The sequence below is a fragment of the Macaca nemestrina genome, chromosome 15 (assembly GCF_043159975.1).
Source record: "Macaca nemestrina isolate mMacNem1 chromosome 15, mMacNem.hap1, whole genome shotgun sequence".
NCBI lineage: Eukaryota > Metazoa > Chordata > Mammalia > Primates > Cercopithecidae > Macaca > Macaca nemestrina.
In genome coordinates, this window is record NC_092139.1 from 6,075,865 (window position 1) to 6,098,665 (window position 22,801).

Below are 22,801 nucleotides of genomic sequence, written 5' to 3' on the forward strand. Positions count from 1 at the left end.
CTCACCCCCATGGGCCCCCTGACGCTGGCAGGCAGGCCAGGCCAGCCAGCAGCTGGTGCCCAGCTGGGTCCCTGGTCCTGAGGCCGCCTTTGTGCCTGCACAAGGGAGACTCAGTTCCTCCCCTGCTCCCTGACCCTGCATCCTGTGTCCACACGGGTGCACCCCTGGTAGGGGGAGCAGACGGTGCCAGCCGCCCTGGAGAAGGAGCCAGACCACCTTGTGACCTCTGCCTCCTCTGGGTGTCTCAGGGGAGGCCGGCGAGCGGGGCCTACTGCAGCGCCATTAAGCAAGCTAATGACCCGTGAAGCCTCCCAGCCCGGCTGCAGCCGCCCCTGCTTGGAAGCTCCGGCTCCGTCTGCCCGGCTGCTGCCCACAATGGCTGGCATTGTGTTGGGTGGCAGTTTCCTCAGACAGGGCCAGGACCTTGGAGCCAGTTCTTGCTGTTTCAGGCCCAGCCAGGGCTGTGTACACAGCAGGCAGTTAATAAATATTTGCTTGGGATCAGGCCCAGAAAGAGTCACCTTGATTTTCAGGGCTGTGGGGGCACTTGGAACCTGGGGACCCTTGGGGTGAGGTGGCCAGGGACTCAGGACGCAGCCTGGGCCCACGTGTCCCGCAGAGCTGCAGCCAGGTCCTCACCCTCGGCCCCAGCTGGAGAGAGAGGAGCACTGTCCCCCTCCCTGTGGGGCCTCAGACCCAATCCCTTCCTGGGGGGCCCCAGGCAGCCCTGCTGCGACTGAGGGCAAAGGGGATGCATGGCAGGGACGAGGTCCTGGCCTGCACTGTCACCCAAGCCAGTGGAAGGCGGGCTCCTGGGTGCCATGGACCCACTTCACCTGCTTTTCCTGGAGCCCAGGCTCAGGGGTTCCCTGAATCCCGGCGGGCTCCCGGGAAATCTGAATTGGCTTCGGGGCCCTGCCCTTTATCACCGGGACAGTGTGGTCAGGGGCGCGGAAGCACAGTCAGCCTTGCACAGGACAGGCTCCAGGACCCTCGAGAGACAGAACAGCCTCCGTGCAGGCTGCCGGGCTGTGGAGACTTCGAGAGCCCACAGCGCTTTCGCCTGGAGTCTGTGCTGTGCGCACCCAGAAAATCAAAATGATCAGGAGGGCCAGGCCTAGGCCCAGTGGCTCACTGTCCTCCTCCCCGGGCTCCTGTCATCAACACTGGGTTGACCAGCTGGGGCTCAAAGCCAGAGCTGGTCTGGGAGAAGCAGGAGGCAGCCCTGCACTTCAGTCCCCAGATGTGCTCCAGGACCCGTTTTGAAAATGAAGGGTGGAGGGAAGAAGAAGAAGGGCCAGGTGAGGGGGTGGTGTGACCATATTTAATTGAACCTCAAGTGAATTCTAAGAGGCCAGAGTGTGACTTCTCTTGCCCTATAAAATCGGGTCCCCTGCAGCAAGTCAGTTCCATCTTTCACAGGGCTGGGCTGGCTGGATGCCCTGGCAGCCCCGGCTGGAGTAAGAGCCTGGCTGTCAGCCACACGCGTGCCCTGCACAGGACCTGGGGCTGGGACAGGGCACCAGGCAGGCAGGAGGCCTCACCCCGGGGTGCAGAAGGCCCCAAGGGTAGCAATTTACAGAAGCTGTCTCAGTCCTATAAGTAACTAACAGAAACAAGCCCCAGCGCTTGCCGGTCCCCTCACCGTGGCCTGCACCAAACTGTAAACTGTCTCCTAAAACTTCAGCTGTTTCCACCACCATGGTGACGACCACAAAGAAAAACCAAAACCCATCTGAAGGGTAATCTTTCAATTGCTTAAAATTAATCAGTGCAAAGTGAGGTAAAAGATCCCCGTTTGTCAGGGCCGAAGCAGGAGGCTCACACAAGCCTGCGTCTCTTGGAGTCCCTCTCCACGTCCCCCTCCTCGACATCCACCTCGCAGCCCAGCGGGGACACCAGGTTCAGCAGAGGGTCCTCAGAGGCACGGCCGAAGAGCGCCAGCAGGAGGGCCACACCGAAGCCCGTGGCTCGCTCACCCTGCAAGCAAAGGGCAGGACAGAGACTCTGGGCGTGGGGCTGCAGCACGGGAGGGGCTCCTGGGGACCCCTCACCTCCTGGGTCCCCTCCACGTGCCCCACAGTCCCCTTCTCAGGAAGGAGATCCTGAGCACCAGCTGGAGCCCAGGGCCTTCCATGCTGCTGGCTGGACACACTCAGGGCCAGCAGGCCAGACACAGGTGGTGGGCAAGGCCCTGTGTGCTCTGCCTCAACCCCAGGAGCTCCTCAGGGTGGGGATGGGTGAGACAGAGGGCCCAGGGCCCCCTGTGGAGGACAGGCTGGCTGGGGAAGGGTCACACACAGCAGCCACTCTGTTCCCAGGGAGGATGAGACCTGGGCGGGACAGCGGACTGGAAGCTGGGTCACGGACACAGAAGTTTCTGATGAGCTCGGCCAGCAGCTCCAGAGCCAGAGGGGCACTCTGTTTGGACAAGAGGGCAGGAGCAGCCTGGGCTGGTGGAGAGCGGGGACACTCACGGCATGCACCGGTGCAGCAATGTCCAGGTGGACCCAGACTCCGGGCCAGTCAAAGCCAATGTGTGAGGCAATGAAGAGGCCAGCACAGGAGCTGGGGCTGTTGTCTCGGTCCTAGGGAGGCCAGGAGGACACAGTGCCTGTGGGTTGCTCCGGCCGGGCCCTCTCCACCCTCCCCCATCGTCTCTCACTGTTGCCGTCTGCAAGGAGCCCGGGGTGGCTGGGAGGGAGTCAGTGTGGGGAGGCAGCTGAAGCTGGGCTGGGAGGGCCTTGACCATGAGCCAAGGAGTCTGCCCTACCATAGGCCAACGGGGAAGCCAGCAAAGGGCCCGACGGGGCAGCTGAGTCAGATCCAAGACTGGGGGAGAAACCCCTGGCTGTGTGGCAGGGAAGCCAGTGAGTGGCCCATGCCATCTGGGATGGCTCCTGTGCCCCGACACCTGCCTCTCAGGCCCTCATCTGCACTGTGGCTGCTTCTGGGGGACCCTAGCTCCCTGGGTGCACCAGCACCCTGAAGGCAGGGCTCTGCCTGCCCGGCTCCACCCAAGTGGCAGGCTCCAGGCTCCAGGCTCCAAACCTACCGCCACCGAGTTCTTCATGTCAGCCACGGCTGAGGTGAACTCGCTGAAGTGCAGTTCGGGGCAGTAGACCAACGGGTGCACCAGGTCCCCACACTTCCTGCCCGCCTTCACGCAGGCAGCCTCCCACTCAGCGCTGTTGGTGAGCACCGCGGCGTGGTACTTCCCTGTGGCAATGCCCTGGGTGGGCAGGAACCCGGGAAGCATGTGGACGGGACGGCAGGAGAGAAACACCCAAAAGAGGGATTGAGAGGCAGACAGAGAAATAAGGGAGCCAGAAGAGAGATGGTTGAGAAGAAAAGAAAAACACAGGCAGAAAGGACTGTGGCCATGAAGCACAGAGAAGGTGGTTCCCGGCTCTGCGTCCAGCCTGGGTCTCGGCGCTGCCCACACCAAGCTCAATGGGCAGCTCCTCCTCCCTCCTCGTGCCCAGTTATGGAAACCTCCTGACGGCAGCCCCCACCCGCTGCCTTCCCCACCTCAAGGTCCAGGGGGGGTGGGGTTCCCCGGTGCCGTAGCTGAGGGGTGGACCCAGGCAGCACTCACCTGAGCCCCGGTCAGGGTGGCCATGTCCAGGATGATGTCAGCCCCCAGGTCCTTGCAAGCATAGGACACGCCATCTGCCAGCACCAGCCTGCCCTCGGCGTCCGTGTTGTTGATTTCCACCGTCCTGGGGCATGGCAGAGATCCCCGCTCAGGGACGGCATTCCCTGGGACATTGGCGTGAGCCCCTTTGGAACTGGGAAGACCCCATTTGGAGCTGCCCATCCCTGTGGCTCCCCGAACCCCGACACATTCCCCCACTGGGGAGGCTGGGATGGCCCCAGTCCCTACAGCAATGCAGTGCCTGGAGCAAAGGGCTTCCATGACATCCCTGCCCTGCTGCTCTTGAGTCGAGAGCCAGGGACCAGCCATTTGGCTCCCCCATGCCTCAGTTTCTTCATCTGTAAAGTGGGTGGCATGAACCAGCTGGGCTGGCCTTCAGCACACTGTGCCTGGCACCCGGCAGATGAGGAGGAAGAGCAGGAGATGCGGGGAGGCGCCCGCTCAGGCACCAGCGCCTGGGGTTGGGGACAGCTCTTCTCTTCTGCATTCTGGAGCCACCTGCTCCTCAGCAGCCAGCTCAGCTTTGACTTTCCAGAGTCAATCTCAAGGGGGAAACCCAGGGGGTACCCCCGAGCAGGAAATCTGGGGGTCAGAGCTTCACACACCCAAATAATTCAGGCCTACATTTTGGAAAGGCCTGTCCTGGTAATGCAGGGTAGACCATGAGCTCCTGGGCCAGGCACTGCAAGGGAGCCTAGCACCTCATCCAGGCGTCACGGGCCCCTCAATATGAGGTGCCCCCGCTACCAAAGCTCCCCGGCACTCTGGGAAGCAAGGAGCCTGCTGCTGGGCGCCCTCCCAGTGTGCCTGGAGTGAAGTGGCACTGCAGGCCGGGGAGGGGTCATGAGTTCCAACAGTGGGCAGGAAGGAGCCGGAGGGTCAGACGTACTTCCCTGAGTACAACAGGTGGATGTCATCTGGCCTTGTCGCGTTGGGTCCCACCGAGTTCTCAGCCAAGCAGAGCACAGCGTGAAGGTTGTCTTTGAAGCCCTGGGGGGAGAAGTGGGCAGAGGCTCCAGTTGTAGGTCATAGGTGTGGGGAGGAGGGAGGACGAGTTGGGGGTTCTCAGACCCACAGACAGCAGAAGAGAGACTGACAGATGGCTCCAAGTTGCAGGCACCAGAGCTCGCCCTCCCTGCCATCCTGGGCACAGTCCTGGCAGATCCCAAGGCCAAGGTTCACCGCTGGGGTCTCCTAGCCTCCCCTGGCAGAGCCCACCCACCACAGTGGATGAGCCTGGGCACGGGCTGGGCTGTGGGACTCTTGGGCTGCATGGGCTGGGCAGTCATGAAGCCTCGCCAACCTGTGCCAATGGAAGGTGGCCAGCGGCTGCGTCCCCTCAATACACACACACACACACACACACACACACACACACACACACACACACACAGAGGGGCAGGAAGAGCTCAGCCTCGTGGAAGTTTAGGTGTGACGTTATAGTTTTCTGATGCCAAAATGAAGTCATTTGTTCGCTGAGAAACGTATGGCCAATAGGTGGGAGCGGTTCCTGCCCTGCACAGGCTCTAAGGGTGCCTCCTGACCCCAAGCGACCCATGCCTGGGTGGCAATGTCAATGGAGTGGCGCTCTCAGACCCCTGTCCCTGCCCTTCCTCTGTTCCCGGAGCCGAATCTTTAACCAGGATACATCCTCCTAGCACGGAGCATGCCTCAAGGGTGCTGACGCAGTTCTATAGGATCCATCTCCTGGAACAGCCGACTCTTCCACCACGGGCGCAGAGCCCTCACCAAAGGCAAACGCTTGGGACGGTGGGCAGGGGCAGCCAGCAGTGCAAGGAGTGGCCAGTGGCAGATGCTGCAGCAGTGGTGCTGGGCAGGCGGCAGCTGTGAGTCCCTGAGGCCTCCCTGGGCCCCTGCTCAGTCCTTGAGCCTCACAGATGGCCCCGCACCCCCACGCAGCACAGGGGAAAGAACTCCACCAGCCTCAGGGTGATGATCTAGGGGCCACCTGTCAGCTCCACAAGGGCCCTGAGTCCCCCGCTCCCACTCTCGAAGCCCAGCCTCTGTCAGGGACATGGCGCAGGGGCTTCAGGACCCTCAGCCTCCTCCTGTCAGAGCTCCTCCCCAGATACCCCAGCACTGACATTCCATCTGTGTGTACAGTGACCACAGCTTGTCCCTGTGCTGAGACCTCCTGCAGTCATTCCAGGGGGCAGTGGGTGTTTGGGAACAAATGAATAAATGACAGCATGACCCTGAGGTCACAGGATGAGGCCATGGGGCTCCAAGCCACAGACACCGCAGAGATGAGCTCCACCAACAAAGGACGGGAGCCCTGAAGTCCTCCCAGAAAGCAGGGTTCTGGATCTGTGGCCTGCCAGGGAAGACAGGTTTCCCAGAGCAAGTAGAGGCAGCACCTCCTGGGCAGGCACGTGGGACACGAGGAGAAGGAGGAGGGATTCTCAGATGGATGCTTTCAGCCTCCCAGGGAGGGCTGCTACCCACTGAAGGCTGGGCCCTGCCCCTAATTTCTGATCTGGGGCAGAGCTGAGAACCCACATTACTAACAACATGGAGATCCCACTGGAGAAGTGCTGGCTTAGAGGACGAGCGAGCTGCAGCCCCAGCGTAAACAGTGCTGAGGTCTCCATGGCTAGATGATGTGACACAGAGACAGCGCAGGTACGGCCCTGCCCTCACGGCCCTCATGGCCAGTCTTGGGGGGTCTCCAATCACCAGGGGCGACTGAAAAAATCCAGAACTCAGCAGAGCTGGAGGTGAGCCCTGGAGCTGTCGATGTTCGCACACTCCCTGGGTGTTCCCTGGCACAGTGAGGACTGCTGGTCTAACAGAAGAGGGTGGCCAAAGATGGGGCTGCACAGTGAATGCTTCAGGGACAGCGTGGGAAGGCTCTCCAGTGCCACGCCGGGGCTTGGGCCTGGTCCCCCAGGGCAGCCAAGGGTTTGGGGTAGGTCAGTGGGGCAGGGGCTTGCTTTTTTTGGTACCAGGGTTGGAGGGTCGCTAACACCCCCAGAGCCCAGGGCCACCACGCTCCAGGCGTACCTTTCCATCTTTGAACGCTAGGCTAGGGAGGTAAAACCTTGGCTGATGAGTCCGTGCACACTCTTCATTGGCCTGTTTCTTTAGACAGGGTCTCGCTCTGTCTCCCAGGCTGCAGGGCAGCAGTGGGATCTTAGCTTACTGCAGCCTCAACCTCCCAGGCTCAATCAATCCTCCCCCACCTCAGCCTCCCAAGTAGCTGAGACTACAGGTGTGCGCCACCACACCTGGCTAGTTTTTAAATTTTTTTTTTTTTTTTTTGTAGAAACGGGGTCTCGCAAGGTTGCTATGGGTAGTCTTGAATTTCTGGCCTTCTAGTCATCCTCCTGCCTCCGCCTCCCAAAGTACTGGGATTACAAGCAAGAGTTGGCCGCTTCATTTGTTTAATAAGCACTTTTCATGGCCCCAGGGACATCTGGGCTCTATGGGAAGGTCACTCAGGTAACCCCCATGCCCACACTCTCCCCGAGTGATTACTGCCACCGAGCAAGGGCTGAGCTTTGGGGCGCCTGCCCAGGCAAGAGAGGAAGGGGGCCCAGCCAGGCCTGGGGGTCGGGGGTGGTGACTTGGCAAGACCAGTCGCCAGAGGCAGCTCTGCTGCAAAGAAGGGTTGTGGGAGGGGTACACAGAACAATGCATGCCCCTGCCTTGAGCTTCTGCCTGCCACATGCCACGCGGGTCTAGGCCAGGATTCCTCACTGAGCCAACCGCTCATGGGGCTCTGGAGCCAAGGCAGGCCCTGAGCGGAGAACATGGCTGGACCTTGTCCTCGGGGCCTCCCAGAGCAGCCCTGATGAAGGCAGGAAGCTCTGGGGGCCCAAGAACAGCCTGAGGGCAGAGTGGGGACAGGCTCCCGCTGGGGAGACTCAGGTAGGAACATGGTGGTGCCTATGGCGGGACAGACAAGGGAGAGGGGAGCACCCATGGGGCACACCCAGGATACCCCGGCCGAGGGTGGGCAGGGCCCCACTCACCTGCTTGATTGCAGCTCTGAAGGCCCCCAGGACGGCCGCGGCGCCCCCGCAGTCTCGCTTCATCCCTGGCATGGTCGTCTGCAGGTGGTACAAAGAGACCCGGACAAAGGTGAGCCGTGAGGTCCAGGCCTGGCAGCAGCAGCCCTCCACCCCCACCCAGCCCCACGCTAGCCCCCCCCTTCCCTGGCTCCCAGGCCTGGGCAGCCCCCACACCAGGCCTCCTGGGCATCCACAGAACTCATGAACCTCCTATTGGCCAAGCGGGGTGTTCTCCGGAAGCAACAGGGAGTCTTTGCTATAGATGGTGGGGCTCCCTTTTGTTTTGACAGAACTTTGGGGCCATCAAACAGTAACTGCATGGAGGGGGAACCCGAGGAGATGCCTGGAGCTGCAGAATTCACCATGGCCGGGCTCTGACATAGCCACAGAGACCCCGTGCTTTAAGGCCGGGCACCCTGACCTCAGTCCTGGGCTGCCACACCGCCTGGGGGTCTGTCTGCAGGGACCCTCTCTCTCCACTCCTCCGCACAGTGTGAGAAGGAAGCTGAGGTCCAGGGAGCCTCTGGGGCTTGCTGGAGGTCCCTGGCCAGCACCTCGGGGACCTGGGTGGGCTTGCTTGCTTCCTGCACTCATTGTAGCTTCCTTCTGTGCTTATGGTGGGGAGGAAGCCTGAGGGGCTGCTGCCGCAATGCAAACCTGCCCTGGCCACCTGTCACCCCCCAGAACAGGGCCTAGCTTCCTCTCCCTGGCATTTAGAGGCCTTTACCACCTAACGAGACTTAGGCTCAGCATTCTCTGCCCTTCATCACAACTTTGAACGATGGTGAGGGCTGATGTTAGCCAAAATCCGTCACATCCACCTCCAGTGACACCCATCCACCCCCACCGACACCACCAGCAGCAAGGACACCTGTCGCTCCCTCATGTCACTGCCAGGTCTACCGCCAGAAGAAGGGACCACCTTTCTACTGAAAACAAGTCATCTCTTCCTAGCTAATCTGCGAGAAAGTACAGGGTTGTTTAAATGGAAAAACAGGGCCTCCGATCTGGAATCAAACCATGTGCAAAATGGGTCACACAGAAATGCCTGGAAACGGCTGCTCACTGTACACCATGTCTCCCCCGTCACAGCTGCCAGCTCCTTCCCAATTGCAGGCAGAGCCAGGACTGGGCTTGCAAATACAGCTCCATTGATTGTGCAAAGTTCCACCAGCCCCCATGCATTGTTTCTGTTTTTATAGAAGAAACCATGTTCGCAGTGATTTAAGATGGTCTCTGCCTTTTTCACCGGGCTGACACTTACACCCCCTGTGCTGGAGTATTAGCCACAGTCCCAAAGAGGTTGGGGAGCCCCTGGATTCGTTTCCATGCCCTCTGGGAAAATGAACCAATGCCAATTGCATGTTAGAATTTCCTTGCTGAAGCAGTAAAATTAATTTTTAAAACTCTCAACCCTTGGGTACAATACATTTTCCATATTCTGTGTGACTCATAATGCACTCCTGCTCTTGCTGACAGGCAGTGGTCGCTCAGAGCAGAAGCTCAGCTGTGATTGCTGGGGCAGTTCTGAGCTCCATGAGCCACTTTGGCCACGACACCATTTTTACTTGAAAGAAAAACTGACAGACAAATGGCACTTAATTGGATTTAGGTATCTGGCAGATATTTCCCAGAAAAGGAACAAACTCAGCCTCTTACTTCCAGAAACAGCTGACATTATTTATTGCCAATGGTATACATTTGAGCTTTTAAGCAAAAATCAGAATTTTGAAAAACTTTCTCCTGTCACCGTGACAACTTCCTCATACTCAATGACTTTTCTGATGAGATGGATGGTGATATTAAGTGATTTTTCGATACTATATAACATAATGTGTCAAAAATTTGAATTTCTGCAGAACTCTTGAACCAATATTTTTCAAGTGAACATGCATATTACAAAAACCAAAGTGAGACAGAGCAGTGGATTTAACTGCCACGGAGCACCAAAGTCTACTCGTGAGGCTTCAAATTCCATGTTATAACCAGCCTTTAAGAAGCTACCACTTGTTGAGTTTTGGTGTAATAGCAAAGAATTTCATAGTTAGCTGAAAAAGGTACTAAAATCCTTTTCCCTGTTTCAACTATAGAATGTGAGAGGCCAGATTTTCTTGATAAAGTTGAACTGAAACAACACGTTTCCACAGACTAAATCGGAAGCAGATGCCAGGTCCCTAGCTGTCTTCTATTAAGTCACTGACTGGATTTGTGAAAATGTACAACAATGCTACTCTCTCAGTAAATTGTTTTTTCATTTTGGAAAATGCTTATCTTCATAAAATTATATCATTTATGATAACATGCAATGGATTTATATGCTATTTTTAATGAATTATACATGTTATAAATTTCTCCCTTCTAATTTCCAGTAGAGTAAATATCAATAGACAACATTCTTATACATAAAGCCTCTTTGGGGTTGGTACTTGTTAAGAGGGTAAAGGGGTCTCCAGTAATGCATTTGAGGCCTGCTAGTCCAGGCTGATCTTGATCTGCCCTTGAAATCTTTGAAAAGGGAGCTGTGATTTTTCTTGCAAAACTGGGAGCTGGGCTGGCTCCACCCAGCTTGCTTTTTGAGGAGTGACCATTTCTGCACCATTTGCTCTAGACGCAGCCACTGGGGAGAATGCCTGCTGCGTTCACGTTTCACACCAGGCCCTTGGGATGAGACTGTGAGTGCCTTCAGGTCAGGATTGGGGTCTCTCCTTCAATGGCTGGAGCCTCAGTGCCCACTCCACATAGTAACAGCTCAGGAAAGGCCTGCTGGTTGATCCCAAATCCACGTAGAACAGTTCCAAGTGCAGCGGCGAAGATGGGCTGGTTTAAAATAAAAAACCAGGTATTGTTTCACTGGTGCCAAAACACCCAGCTCTTCCTTGTATTATGGTGTCTGCAGACCAGTTGGACCTTGGGAATAGGCAGGGGCTATAGTCTCATTTTCAGAAGGTGATCTGGAGCCATGGAAAATGCCCTACTCTCTGGCAGTTCTACCAGCCACCCTCAGACCACAGCTTCCCCGGAGGCTGTGCGGCTGTGGCCTCTAGGAAAGGCCTATGTGGTCAGGTTTTTCCTTTGTGTTCATTTTGAGGCCAGGAGCTGACTTACTGCACAGGTGCAGCCACAGCCTCATGCGATGAAGTCAGGTGCAATATTTTCCCTAAGTGACTAGAGTTAGTGCCACAAGCAAACAAATGAATTCCCAGGAAGCTCATCTTCTCACACTGGTCCACAACAAACCGACATCAAAAACAAGCATCTGATCTGCAGAGAAGAGGGTCCACAACTCTACCAGCCAGAATGTAGCAGCTTCCAGGGCGACTGACCGCAGGTATTGAGGGTGCGAGGGTGGGGGCAGCCAGTACCAGGTGCAGGCAGTAAGGGGTGCATTATCTGTGGCGAATTTAGGAATCATAATAAACCGACTAAAAGTCAGTTTGCTTATTACCACCATGTGCTGGTATCTCTGAACAATGTCAGCGATAACATATTCCTCCTCCAAAAATCTGTTGTTGGTTGAAGTTTAAAAATTTGCTGTGGCTACAGTTGCGTTTTAATCTTACAAATAAAAGCTTCAAATTCCCCTATCTTTGTTACTTATCCTGAAAGTAACATTACATGGATGTTAACAGTGACCCGACACACAACTGGCCCTGACACTCGCGGAATCTACTACCCACATTCCTTCTGAGAATCGCTCTGACAGTCAGATCCTGTGGCCTGGCTCTGGGCACAGTCGGGGCCTCCAGGGCCCATGATTTCCTACCTCCTGGTGTCGAAACAGAGGACCCAAAATAAAACACAAGAGCACGGGATGGTCAAAACGAAGACGCGGAACCTGAGTTCCTTCAGTTCCCTCATTGCATGTGAACACTTGGAGTTACTGTGTCCAAAATGTTTTTGTTCCACGGACATCTGAAAGCCACAAGAATCCACCCTGAAGAACTGAACACATGGTGGGTGTTGTGATTGCTGGAATTTACTGTGAAATGGGATTTTGGGGAATCTCTGCCAAATGATGCCGTATTAAAGACTTTTCCTAAGTATCTGTATCTGCTGCCTCACGTGATTGGAGCTCTTCAAAATCAAAATTAACAAAGAGCATTCTTGGACCGACTGTGAATGAAGATGGCTGACAAAGCTGATTCCTCTGCCTACTGAACATACATTAGTAAAGAAGATCAATTTAAACGAAATCATTGTCAAATGTGTAGATGCTAAGACCCAAAGCCAGAAACATTCATTCCACCATCTATCACTCCAAGAGACCCATAGGGAGGCATGTTTTTTTCTATTTAAAAAAAATACATGAATGCTAGTTGAGTGTTAATCCATTTCTGTTTTCTTTGTAGTACAATATTTATTTTCTTTTTAATTTTTTTTTACTGGCATGACAATAGGTATGGAACTTAATAATAGAAAAAAAATTTTTTTTTTAATCTTTTTATGATTAGTTTAATTTCCTGCCTTGTTCTAAACAGTTTTGTGGTTTCGAGGAGGGATGGGAACTACTCATCCATTCCAGGTATGAAATAAACTAGGCGTGCTGGAAAGCAGAGCACAGCAAGCTGCACCAGCGCCACCCTGAACAACAGCTGACACCAGGGCTCAGTGTCAGGAAGGCAGCAGCAAGTGGTGGGGCCCGCCACGAACCAAACTGGAGAATGGGCAACACCGGGGCAGGCCCGCTGGCTGCAGGGGAATGCTGCCAGGTGGGACCAGAATGCCAGCACTGGCAGACCTGAGTTCACAAAAGGCCGGAAATCCAGGCTTTGATGAGAATCCTTCCTGGTTTCAAATATGGGTAGCTAATTCAAATTGTAAAAACGCCAGGCCTCTGTGAGCCTTGCGGGCTACTAGTTTGCAGTGTCTGTTCCAGATGCACTCCCTGCTCCTTCCAGACCTCCTGAGGCACACACTTCCCAGTCTGCTCCCTCCCTGTCCTTCCCAGCCCAAGACCGAGCACAGCTGCTCACACGGTGTGTTCGCACGGTGTGGGATGAATGGATGGAGATGGTGCGGAGGAGGGAAGTTCACACGGTGTGGGATGAATGGATGGAGATGGTGCGGAGGAGGGAAGTTCGCACGGTGTGTGGGATGAATGGATGGAGACGGTGCGGAGGAGGGAAGTTCACACAGTGTGGGATGAATGGATGGAGACGGTGTGGAGGAGGGAAGTTCACACGGTGTGGGATGAATGGATGGAGATGGTGCGGAGGAGGGAAGTTCACACGGTGTGGGATGAATGGATGGAGACGGTGCGGAGGAGGGAAGTTCACACGGTGTGTGGGATGAATGGATGGAGATGGTGTGGAGGAGGGAAGTTCACACGGTGTGTGGGATGAATGGATGGAGACGGTGCGGAGGAGGGAAGTTCACACAGTGTGGGATGAATGGATGGAGACGGTGCGGAGGAGGGAAGTTCACACGGTGTGGGATGAATGGATGGAGACGGTGCGGAGGAGGGAAGTTCACACGGTGTGTGGGATGAATGGATGGAGATAGTGCGGAGGAGGGAAGTTCACACGGTGTGGGATGAATGGATGGAGATAGTGCGGAGGAGGGAAGTTCACACGGTGTGGGATGAATGGATGGAGATAGTGCGGAGGAGGGAAGTTCACACGGTGTGTTCACACGGTGTGTGGGATGAATGGATGGAGATAGTGCGGAGGAGGGAAGTTCACACGGTGTGGGATGAATGGATGGAGATAGTGCGGAGGAGGGAAGTTCACACGGTGTGTTCACACGGTGTGTGGGATGAATGGATGGAGATAGTGCGGAGGAGGGAAGTTCACACGGTGTGGGATGAATGGATGGAGATAGTGCGGAGGAGGGAAGTTCACACGGTGTGGGATGAATGGATGGAGATAGTGCGGAGGAGGGAAGTTCACACGGTGTGGGATGAATGGATGGAGATGGTGCGGAGGAGGGAAGTTCACACGGTGTGTTCACACGGTGTGTGGGATGAATGGATGGAGATAGTGCGGAGGCGGGAAGGGCTTGCTGCGGCAGGCCGACTAGGCCACGACCGGGGCTCCACAAGCACCTGTCCTCCTGGGATGGCAGGACAGAAAGCCACACCACGGGACGGGCGTCTAGGGCCACCTCACAGGGATGTTCCCGGGTGACTCGCTTCTGTGCTGCGTCCAGATTCCCCTCACTCTTGGGGGTTACGTGCCTTTGGAGGGTCTTGTGTGGCCACCCTGAGCGTTTTCTCGGTGGGGACCATGGCAGACTCAGAGACACAGGCGTCCCCTCGCCCTTCCCTTCCTCGGACAAAGCCCCGCAGCTGCAAGCCCTGCCTCCCTGGCCCTGCTTGCCATTCCTTCGGTCATTTCCGGGGCTGCTCTCCGGCCCTGGCCAGGCTTTTGTTTCCAGACCCTTTTGAAGGGTGGGCATGGAACCCAGGGGGCCACGTGAAGTTGTCGCCTCAGCATGGGAACTGGCCCTGTAGACTCTCCCTGAACCCACCCCAACCCAGAACCCCCAGAAACCTTGCTGTCCCCCACCCCCTGACACCTCTGAGAGGGCTGGCTGGACCCAAACTGGGCCCCTCCCCACCCCCAGAGCCCTCTGGAGAGCTGGCCCTGCACCTCACCTTCCCTTTGATGCTGAGGCCCCCAGTGTCATAGACGATGCCTTTGCCCACCCAGGCGATGGTCTGCGTGGCTCCGTCTGGGGTGTGGCTGAGGACAGCCAGGGCTGGGGGATGCAGGGCGGCTTTGCCGACCCCATAGATTCCTATGGAAAGCGTGGGGAGAAGTGGGTTAGGCTCGGGCTGAGCTGAGTGGGGAACTCCCAGAGGTCCCTGGAAACCCCCACTCTGGCCGCTGGTGTTTCTCCTGGAAAGGCGCCTGCCTGAGCCTGGGGCTCCCGGCCCCTTCTCCTGCCCCTGGCCAGTGTGGGATTGGGGAATGCAAATTACCGCCAATGCCTGAGACTGCAAACAAATTCTATGCAATGTATTGTTAGGCCAGAAAACCCACTGAGGGAAAAAATATTGTATCCTTTCCAGAAAGAACAGAACAGGATTGCAGAATGAAATTATTTTTGGATAATGCCTCAAGGCTGCCCCAGCCCATGCTCGTCCCCACTTCCTGAATCCTTTGAGCACTCAGGAACTGCACCGCCCTTTCACACTCGCTCCCACGGTCTCTACACCACTGCCTCTTTGGTTTACATGACACATCTTATCAAGGAAGCTGTGGCCCGTGTGTGTGCAGTCTATGGCTCAAAGTCCTGCAATAATTGAGTCAAATAATCATAGCAACAATGGTGAGGGCTAATCATGGCCACCTGACAAACTCCAACTCATCCTGTTAGATCCACAGCAAACGCCACCTCCTCTGTGGAGCTTTTCCTGACACAAGTGGCCTCTCCCTCCACTTGTAAATGGCTTCTGTCTAGGTAGACACCACCAGGATGGCCCCTGTGACCCCCATGTCTGGGTATTCATGTCCTTGTGTAGTCCTTCCCCATCATGTGGGCAGGTCCTAATGTCCCACCTCCAACCAAAAAAAAAAGGTAGAAGAGATGAGATACCACTCCTGGGATTAGGTTACAGAAAAAGATGGGAGTTTCCATCTTGTTTGCTCACTTTTCATCCCTCTCTCTCGCTCAGAGACCTCGTTCGGAGGGCGGCTTATACTGCAAGGAACTGCTGTCTCCAGCTAATGGCCTGTGAGGCCCTAAGACCTGCCAGTAGCCTGTTGTGAGCCTGCCTGGAAGCACATCGCAGGCCCCAGGCAAGCCTTCAGATGACTGCAGCCCCAGCCAACAACCTGACAACAGCAGGCAGAGGCCCTGCACCAGGCGAGGATCCCCAACCCACAGCATGGTGAGGGGATAAGTGGTGTTGCTTTCAGCTGCTATCTTCTGAGTAATTTGTTTTGTAGCCTGCGTAACAGAGACAGCCACCTTCCCCTCGCCAGTCTACAAGCACCACGGGGCAGGTGAGTCATACTTATCAGCCCCTCTGGCTCCTGGGCAATGGGGAAAGGTGGGTCTGGGGACTTGTGGAAGGCCTCTTTGAGGAGGGGGCATCTGAGCTGAGATGCACTGGTTGAGATGACCTCCACCAAAAATATATCTTGGGGGAAAGTATTCCAGATAGGGAGAGCCATCTGCACACAGGCCCTGCCTGCCACGATGTGAACTTGTGTATTCAAGGAACAGAAAGGCCCTGCTGAGCCAGTCCCACGAGTAAGGGTGTGCAGCACGCGAGGACACTGGAGAGGCTGCAGGCAGGGAAGGACTTGGATCTAGCAGCTTCCAGAATCCAAATCAGAATCTGGATTGCTCCCCCTTCTCCCCCAGGGATGGCTGCTTCCCAGGGTCTGGCACGGGGCTTGGACACAGGCTGATTCCTTTCAGGTCACAAGCAGGATGAAGTTTGGGACAATGTGCCATATGGCCCGCCGACCCCCCTGTCACCCAAGTGCTCCTGGTCACTGCCTGAGGCCAAGACCTGCAGGGATGCAGCCCCCACCCACCTCCAAATCCTCTCGTCTTCAGTTCCTCATCCCGGATGATGGTTGGGATGATCCCCAGCTCCTTTCCAACTTTGTTAATCTCCTGGACATGTTCATGGAAAAAACAGCAACACAACGACACATGAAGATGGCTGGAAACAGGAGAGGCCGAGGCTGGGGCCAGGGATGAACTGCTGCCTGTGTGGAGTGGGGGAGCCAGGCTTGGGAGCCAGCTTCGCGTGTGATGAAACCCAGGAGAGGGGGCTCACCCTCCACACTCTCTCATTTCCTGCAGCTCTGGCTGCAGTCCTGCCAAGGGGCCTTGAAGAGGAGGCTCTGTCCTCCCCACACACCCTTTCCTGAGGCTTCCTAGAGCTGGGCGGACAGCAGCACTCCATCGAGGGCAGCCCTGCGGCCACATCAGGGTGTGGACAGCCCCTGGTTTCCTCTGGCTCTCCTGGGGGGTCAATGACACCCACCCCAGCCTGGTCCCGCCCCCGGCATGATGACCCACAAACCTCGAGGAAGGTGTCAGTGTTCATCTCATTGCAGGGTGTGTCCACGATGCGGGCTGCTAGCCGCACGCCGTCTGTGGCATTTGCTAAGCACTAGGGAAAAAAAGGCCATCACTGGGGTCCTGGGACCAGGTGGGAGGCAGATGTTCTCCACTTGTCCATCCCCCAGGAACACAAAGGCATCAGAGGCAAATGCCACCCACAAGGCTATTGACAGGGCAGCAAGGGGAGAGGAGAGAGAGAGCATGGCTCTCGCTGCCTGCCCCACCCCCAGCAACCCAGGGCCACCAGCCACCTGTAGAAAGAACCTTCAGCACAGCCACCACCCTGTGCCTCCACAAGTATACAGGAGTCCCCAGCCTGGGGTCCTGCCCTTCCGTATCTGGATCCTTTCCAAGCCCTGTGTCCTGTTTCTCCCTTCATCCTAGCTACAGCTGAAGGTAAGTGGCCCCTGAGTATGCCCTGAGCTTCCCACCCCTCACCTCTGCAGATCCCACAGCCCTTTCCCTCCCACCAAGATCCCAGTCATCCTTCGAGGCACTTCTCATAGGCCATCTCCACCAGTAACTTTTCCAGATCCTCCCCATCAAGCAGAAGCACTCTACATCCTGGGCGCTTGAACCCGCTGGCCCTCCCGGACGCCCTCCCTCTGGGCCACTGCTTTCCTCAGGAGTCCCACGCAAGTCCCTCATGAACCCTGCAAGACAGACGGGGGTCTGGCTGCCCTAGTGCTGTCACTTGACACAGCACGGTTCTGGGCACGAAGGGGAGGGACAGAGAGAGGTCTCGCCTCATGGAACTGACGTGTCCACCCAGGAGCTGAAAACATGGGCCCTGCTTGCCTGGCAGGGCTTCAGAGCCCACACTCGAAGGCAGGGCAGAGAGGGGCATGTGCACCAAAGCACACGTCACGTGGGTCCCAGAAATGTGTCCTTCAGCCCTGGCTTGGGCCATTCTTTGCCTTCTCATGTGTGTCTCACGTCTGCCCTGGGACCCTCACTGTCTCTCAGCTGAATCTGCGGGCATCCCTGCCCCACCCTGTCCCCTACCGTGCACCCCCAGGCGCAGAAGCTTCAGACAGCTGGCTGCTTGCGCGGCCTCCCTCGCTCACCAGAAAGACAATATTAAGAGAAAAGCAGCGCCGTTTTGCGGGGGTGCAGGACAGCATCGAGTTTATCATCCCTGCCTCTAGTCTCATAATGTCAGGGCAGCAAGCGCCGGGTCGATACCGCAGCCCAGCCACCTCCTCCGCCCTGCAGAGGTAATTAAACCCCAAAGCCTCAAAGGTAGAGACCTGGAACTTGACAGCTCCGATATGAATGTGCCTGTGCCGTCCCTGCCGCCTGTCAGCAGGTTTTGTCTGTGAGGGCATGTGGGGACCAGACAAGGACTGTCTGAGAAGTGCGTCAGTGCTGTGTAACTTGCCTCCAAGGAGGCCAAGTGTCACCTGGAAGACCCCAAACCACGGCAAGCTCAGGGCTCTGACGCAACAGCGCTTCTGCGGGAGGCAGGGCAGGGCTGTGGGTGCCCTCCACCAACACACAGCCATGCTGCACTGGGGGGGGGTGTCTCTTACCATGAGGGGAGGGCCACTCATGCTGTCCACACGTGCCAGGCACCATGCAAGACTCGGATAATTCAGAGACGTCAAGGGAGTCAAGCTCAGCAGAGGCTCACAATGCACAGTCCCAGTCTCTGCTACAGAGAGGATGAGGCCACAGGATGCAGAAGGGACAGGGTCCTGGGTGGGGACTGGAAGGTTCCCGCAGGGAAGAAAGGGAGAAGCTGAGTACAGGCCACATGGGTGTCAGATACTGGTGTGCTCAGGACCCAAGAGGGCTGAGTGGTGGCAGCTGTAGCTTAACACCTGGCTCTGCCCTTTGCTGGAGTGGTCCCGGTGAGTCACTCAATGTCAGCAAGCAGTTTGCTCAGCCCTAACCTGGGGACAACAGGACGTATCTCACAGGACTGTAGAGTGTACCAGCACGTGCTGTGTGCACAATCCTGCCTTGAGTGTAGGGCGTGACAGCTGACAGCACTCAGAAGATGCCACCTTGCACACAGATGCACCTTTGGAAGGTGAGCGAAGCAGGAGCTGGAAGGAGGCCATCTGTGGCAGGGTGACCAGGAGACTGCTGCCATAGCCCAGAAGAGCACCTTAAGGCATGGCACTGGGCAGAGCAAAGACAAGAAACAGGACACACTGGCTAGTTGGGACCAATGGGGTTGGGGGCCACGGGGACTCACTGCCCCACTGCTTCCATCACCAGATGTTTATTGGGCCTTTCTCATGTGTGGGGTCGGGTGCTGGGATCATTGTGCACAAGACCAGGTCCCTGCCCTCTGGGGACTCCCAACCCAGTGGGGAGCACAGGAGATCAACAAAGATGTGACATGTCTTATAGTAATGGTTTAGCTGACAAATGGGAGGGTTGTGTTAGCCAAGAGGGCCAGGCCTCCCTGGGGAGGGAATGTGGGCAGAGGCCAGAGGGAGACCATGCTGGGCTGGACAGGGAAGGATCCTGGCGCAGGAGCATGAGCAGGAGTGGGTGTGGCCAGTCTAAGGGACAGCAGGAAGTCCACAGGAGGGGAAGGGACTGAGGGCAACAGAGGTCAGGGTGCCCTGCTATCCTTGGAAATAAGGGTGATGCTCGAGCCCCCAAGTGGGCTCTGCGGGCACCCCTGCCCACCTGGATAGCAGGCCTGGAACTCAGAAGGAAATTGCTAAAGACAGAAGAAGCTGATGCTGGTGTCTGACCCTGAGAAGACTGAGCAGGTCGGAACACTGTTGAGGCCATGAAGAGGATGCCGAGAGGTGGCGACAGTCTGGGGAGCAGCAGGAGGGAGGGAGACCTCTGGATGGGGCAGATGCATTTCAAGGAGGGATGGCAATGCCCCATCCAGCAGTCCTTAGAAAACCATGTCAGGATGGGGGCAAAAACTATGTTTCCATGGGTTAAGAGGGAAAAGAGGATTAAGAAAGGCAAACCAGTTAGACTTTTTTAAAAATTTGGAGACGAAGGAAAAAAAGGGGCGCTATCTCATGCTGGTGAAGATGGAAAAATTCGGGTTGAGGGTCAGTGGTTGCAGGCCTCAGAGAGGACACAGTGAAGGAAATGAGGTGCGGCCCAAGCGCCGGTGTGGGAGAGCTTGCTGCCCGGGGTGAAGGTGACAGCCTTCCAGAGCCAGAAGTGAAGAATGAGCTCGGACACGAGAAAAGACAACCTGGGTGGCGCTGTGGGCTCGGGGACTGGAGGCAGCAGGCGCAGAGGCTGGGACCGCTGCCGTGAGGAAGGGAGCCTGACGTCAGGCCCATCCAAGGATCTGGAGCCGGGAAATCACTTCCGGCCTTGCAGCCTCGAAAGGATCCTTCTCAGCATTGAGTGAAATAACACATGTAGAAGTGCTCCCTGTAAAGGGTGCAGCAACACACATGCACACACACCACACACACACCACTCATGCACACACCAGCACTCACACACACAGCAACACACGCCACATACACACCAGCACTCATACACAGCAACACACGCCACTCATACGCACACCACTACTCACACACACACAGCAACACATGCCACACACACACCACACACACACCACTCATGCACACACCAGCACACACACAGCAACACACAGCAACACATGCCACACACACACCACACACACCACTCATGCACACATCAGCACTCACACACACACACACAGTAACACATACCATAGACACACCATACACACACCACTCATGCACACACCAGCACTCTCACACACAGCAACACACGCCACACATGCACACACCAGTACTCATAGCAACATACACACCACACACACCACACACACACCACTCATGCACACATCAGCATTCATACACACACAGCAACACACGCCACACATGCACACACCAGTACTCAAATGTAGCAACATACACACCACACACACCACTAATGCAAACACAAGTACTCAAAGACACACAGCAACACACACCACACATGCCACTCATGCACACAACAGCACTCATACCCACACAGCAACACACACCACACATACACACACCACACACACCACTCATGCACACACCAGCACTCAAACACACACAGCAACACACACCACTCATGCCACTCATGCACACACCAGCACTCACACACAGCAACACACACCACACATACACACCACACACACCTCTCATGCACACACCAGCAAACACACACAGCAACACACACCACACACACACCACTCATGCACACACCAGCACTCAAACACAAACAGCAACACACACCACACATGCACACACACCCCACACATACAACACATGCACACACACCCCACACATATAACACATGCACACACATACATGCACAGCAACACACACCTGCATACATCACACATACACACACAGCTCACATAAGCGGGCAGCGTTATTTGGAAAACAGCATGGACGTTCCTGGCACTGATTACGTGCTCAACAAACACTGCCTGTATACAACAGAATCCTGAAGTCACAGGCCACGCTGAGGCAGAGGGAGGAGGCCTGGGTTTGGAAAAGCCTCTGCAGCTTCCCAGGAACCAAAGCAGCCAGCCCCGCTCCTGCCCCCGCAACAAGCTTTTCCCTCTCTCGACCTCCCTCCCACCTCCCCGATCTTGCCACGGCCCAGGGGCCGGGTCTGCCCTTCCAGACACCCACCTGCAATGTGGACACCTCCACCGGCCCGTTGTCTTGTCCTACCAGGAAAAACTCCACGGTGACCGTCTTCTTCTCCAAGCGCCGAGAAGCACCTGAGCGGTGGGTGAACAGCGGGAAGGCCCGGGCCAGGGCACAGGCGGAAGCAAACACCTCTGGCTGCTCGCAGACCATCTGTGGCACAGGGGGAGATGGGATGAGGGTGCAAGGGCCGCCACCAGGAAGTGCAGGGAGCTGCTGCTCTCTGACCGCCTCCAGAACATCGGTTCCCTTGCAGATGACATCTAGACAGAGATGTCCCACAGCAGCCGCCACCCCATCCCTCAGGTCACCCCAGGAACCGTGGAAGCACCACTGGTCATGCTCCAAGAGAAATAACACATTGGCCACCAGATGTCAACAGCCTGACCAGCCAGGAAAATGACGGACAGAGGGACAGACACTAGGTGGGCCTCAGGAAATCTAGGGTTGAGTCTCTGATTTGCCACCAAAATTAATCTGGGGCAAATCCCCGCGTCTCTCTGGACCTGTTTCCCCGTCTACAGGGCAGGGATTATAACGTCCACAGCCCTCCGGCGGCGTGCGCTGCAGTCTGTGCAGGGCTGTGAGCTCCCCAGGCCCGAGTTCACCGCGGCCCGACTAGGAGCACCGCGGCTGCCTCCTCTCGAAGCACTCACCACAATGCAGCGATGTGCTCCGGGCGGCAGGCAGGTCCGCACCAGCCGCGTGATAAAGTGGGCGGCTGAGGGGCTGTTGTGCCGGCTCACCCTGCAGGGCAGGGCAGCCACGGTGGCGTAGTTCAGGTAGAGGGGACAGCTGTCCGTGGGGTTGGGGTTGAGCGTGCTCAGGGCAGCCTGCCAGAGCTAGATCAGAAGGGAGAGACAAGAGACAGAGGTTTCAAACAGCGGCCCACGTGCCAGGAGGCCCTGCCCTGCGGCCACGACCACGCCTGCAGTCCTGGAAGGGGCACTGCGCAGCTCCCCGCCACCGTTGTCCCATCCTTAGGGAGATGTGTCGCCTCTCTGCAGAGCTAACTGTCTCTAGGCTGGCTCGCATCCCCCTGGTGGGATGAAGCCACCAAGACTGGAAGGGAGAGGCTGGGGGCTGCTTTGCTTCCAACACTCGGATAGGGCTTAGGCGGCTTCCACCAGAGAGGGGGCAGGGGCCAGGTGTCCCCAAGTAAAGGCAGCTGGGGACACTGCCATGGGAACTTCTGGAAGCCAGGGCCTGTCGTCAGGCAGGGCCGACGCGAGGCCCTGGAAGCGGCCGCGTCTCCCCGCCCAGTCCGCAGGTGTTGCGGCCTCGGGGGGCGCAGGGCTGGGCTGACAGGAGGACCACCGCGCCGCACCGGCGACGGGGCCTAGGGCTGGGCCTCCGCGGGCGAAGACTGGCCTGGCGGCTGAGCCCGTCAGGGAGGCGGCCCAGCCTCGTTGGGCCCGGCCCGG

General features: G+C 56.8%; 1 protein-coding gene across 10 annotated transcripts in view; it reads right to left on the bottom strand.

Moving 5' to 3' along the window:
* Positions 1-1,736: 1,736 nt before the first annotated feature.
* The window catches only part of LOC105470583 (aminopeptidase like 1), a 62,096-nt gene continuing 41,031 nt past the window's right edge, over positions 1,737-22,801 (bottom strand). For 4 of the 10 annotated variants that reach the window (XM_071079117.1, XM_071079116.1, XM_071079114.1 and 1 more), the window contains 10 exons: positions 22,034-22,219; positions 21,360-21,530; positions 16,679-16,768; positions 16,182-16,263; positions 14,288-14,430; positions 7,654-7,731; positions 4,548-4,648; positions 3,599-3,722; positions 3,056-3,232; positions 1,998-2,588 (listed from right to left, as the gene is read on the bottom strand). In XM_071079117.1, the coding sequence (XP_070935218.1) occupies positions 2,226-2,588; positions 3,056-3,232; positions 3,599-3,722; positions 4,548-4,648; positions 7,654-7,731; positions 14,288-14,430; positions 16,182-16,263; positions 16,679-16,768; positions 21,360-21,530; positions 22,034-22,219 (1,515 nt within the window). In that variant the 3' untranslated portion in view covers positions 1,998-2,225. The other 6 variants (XM_071079119.1, XM_071079120.1, XM_024789385.2 and 3 more) reach the window with 3 other exon arrangements.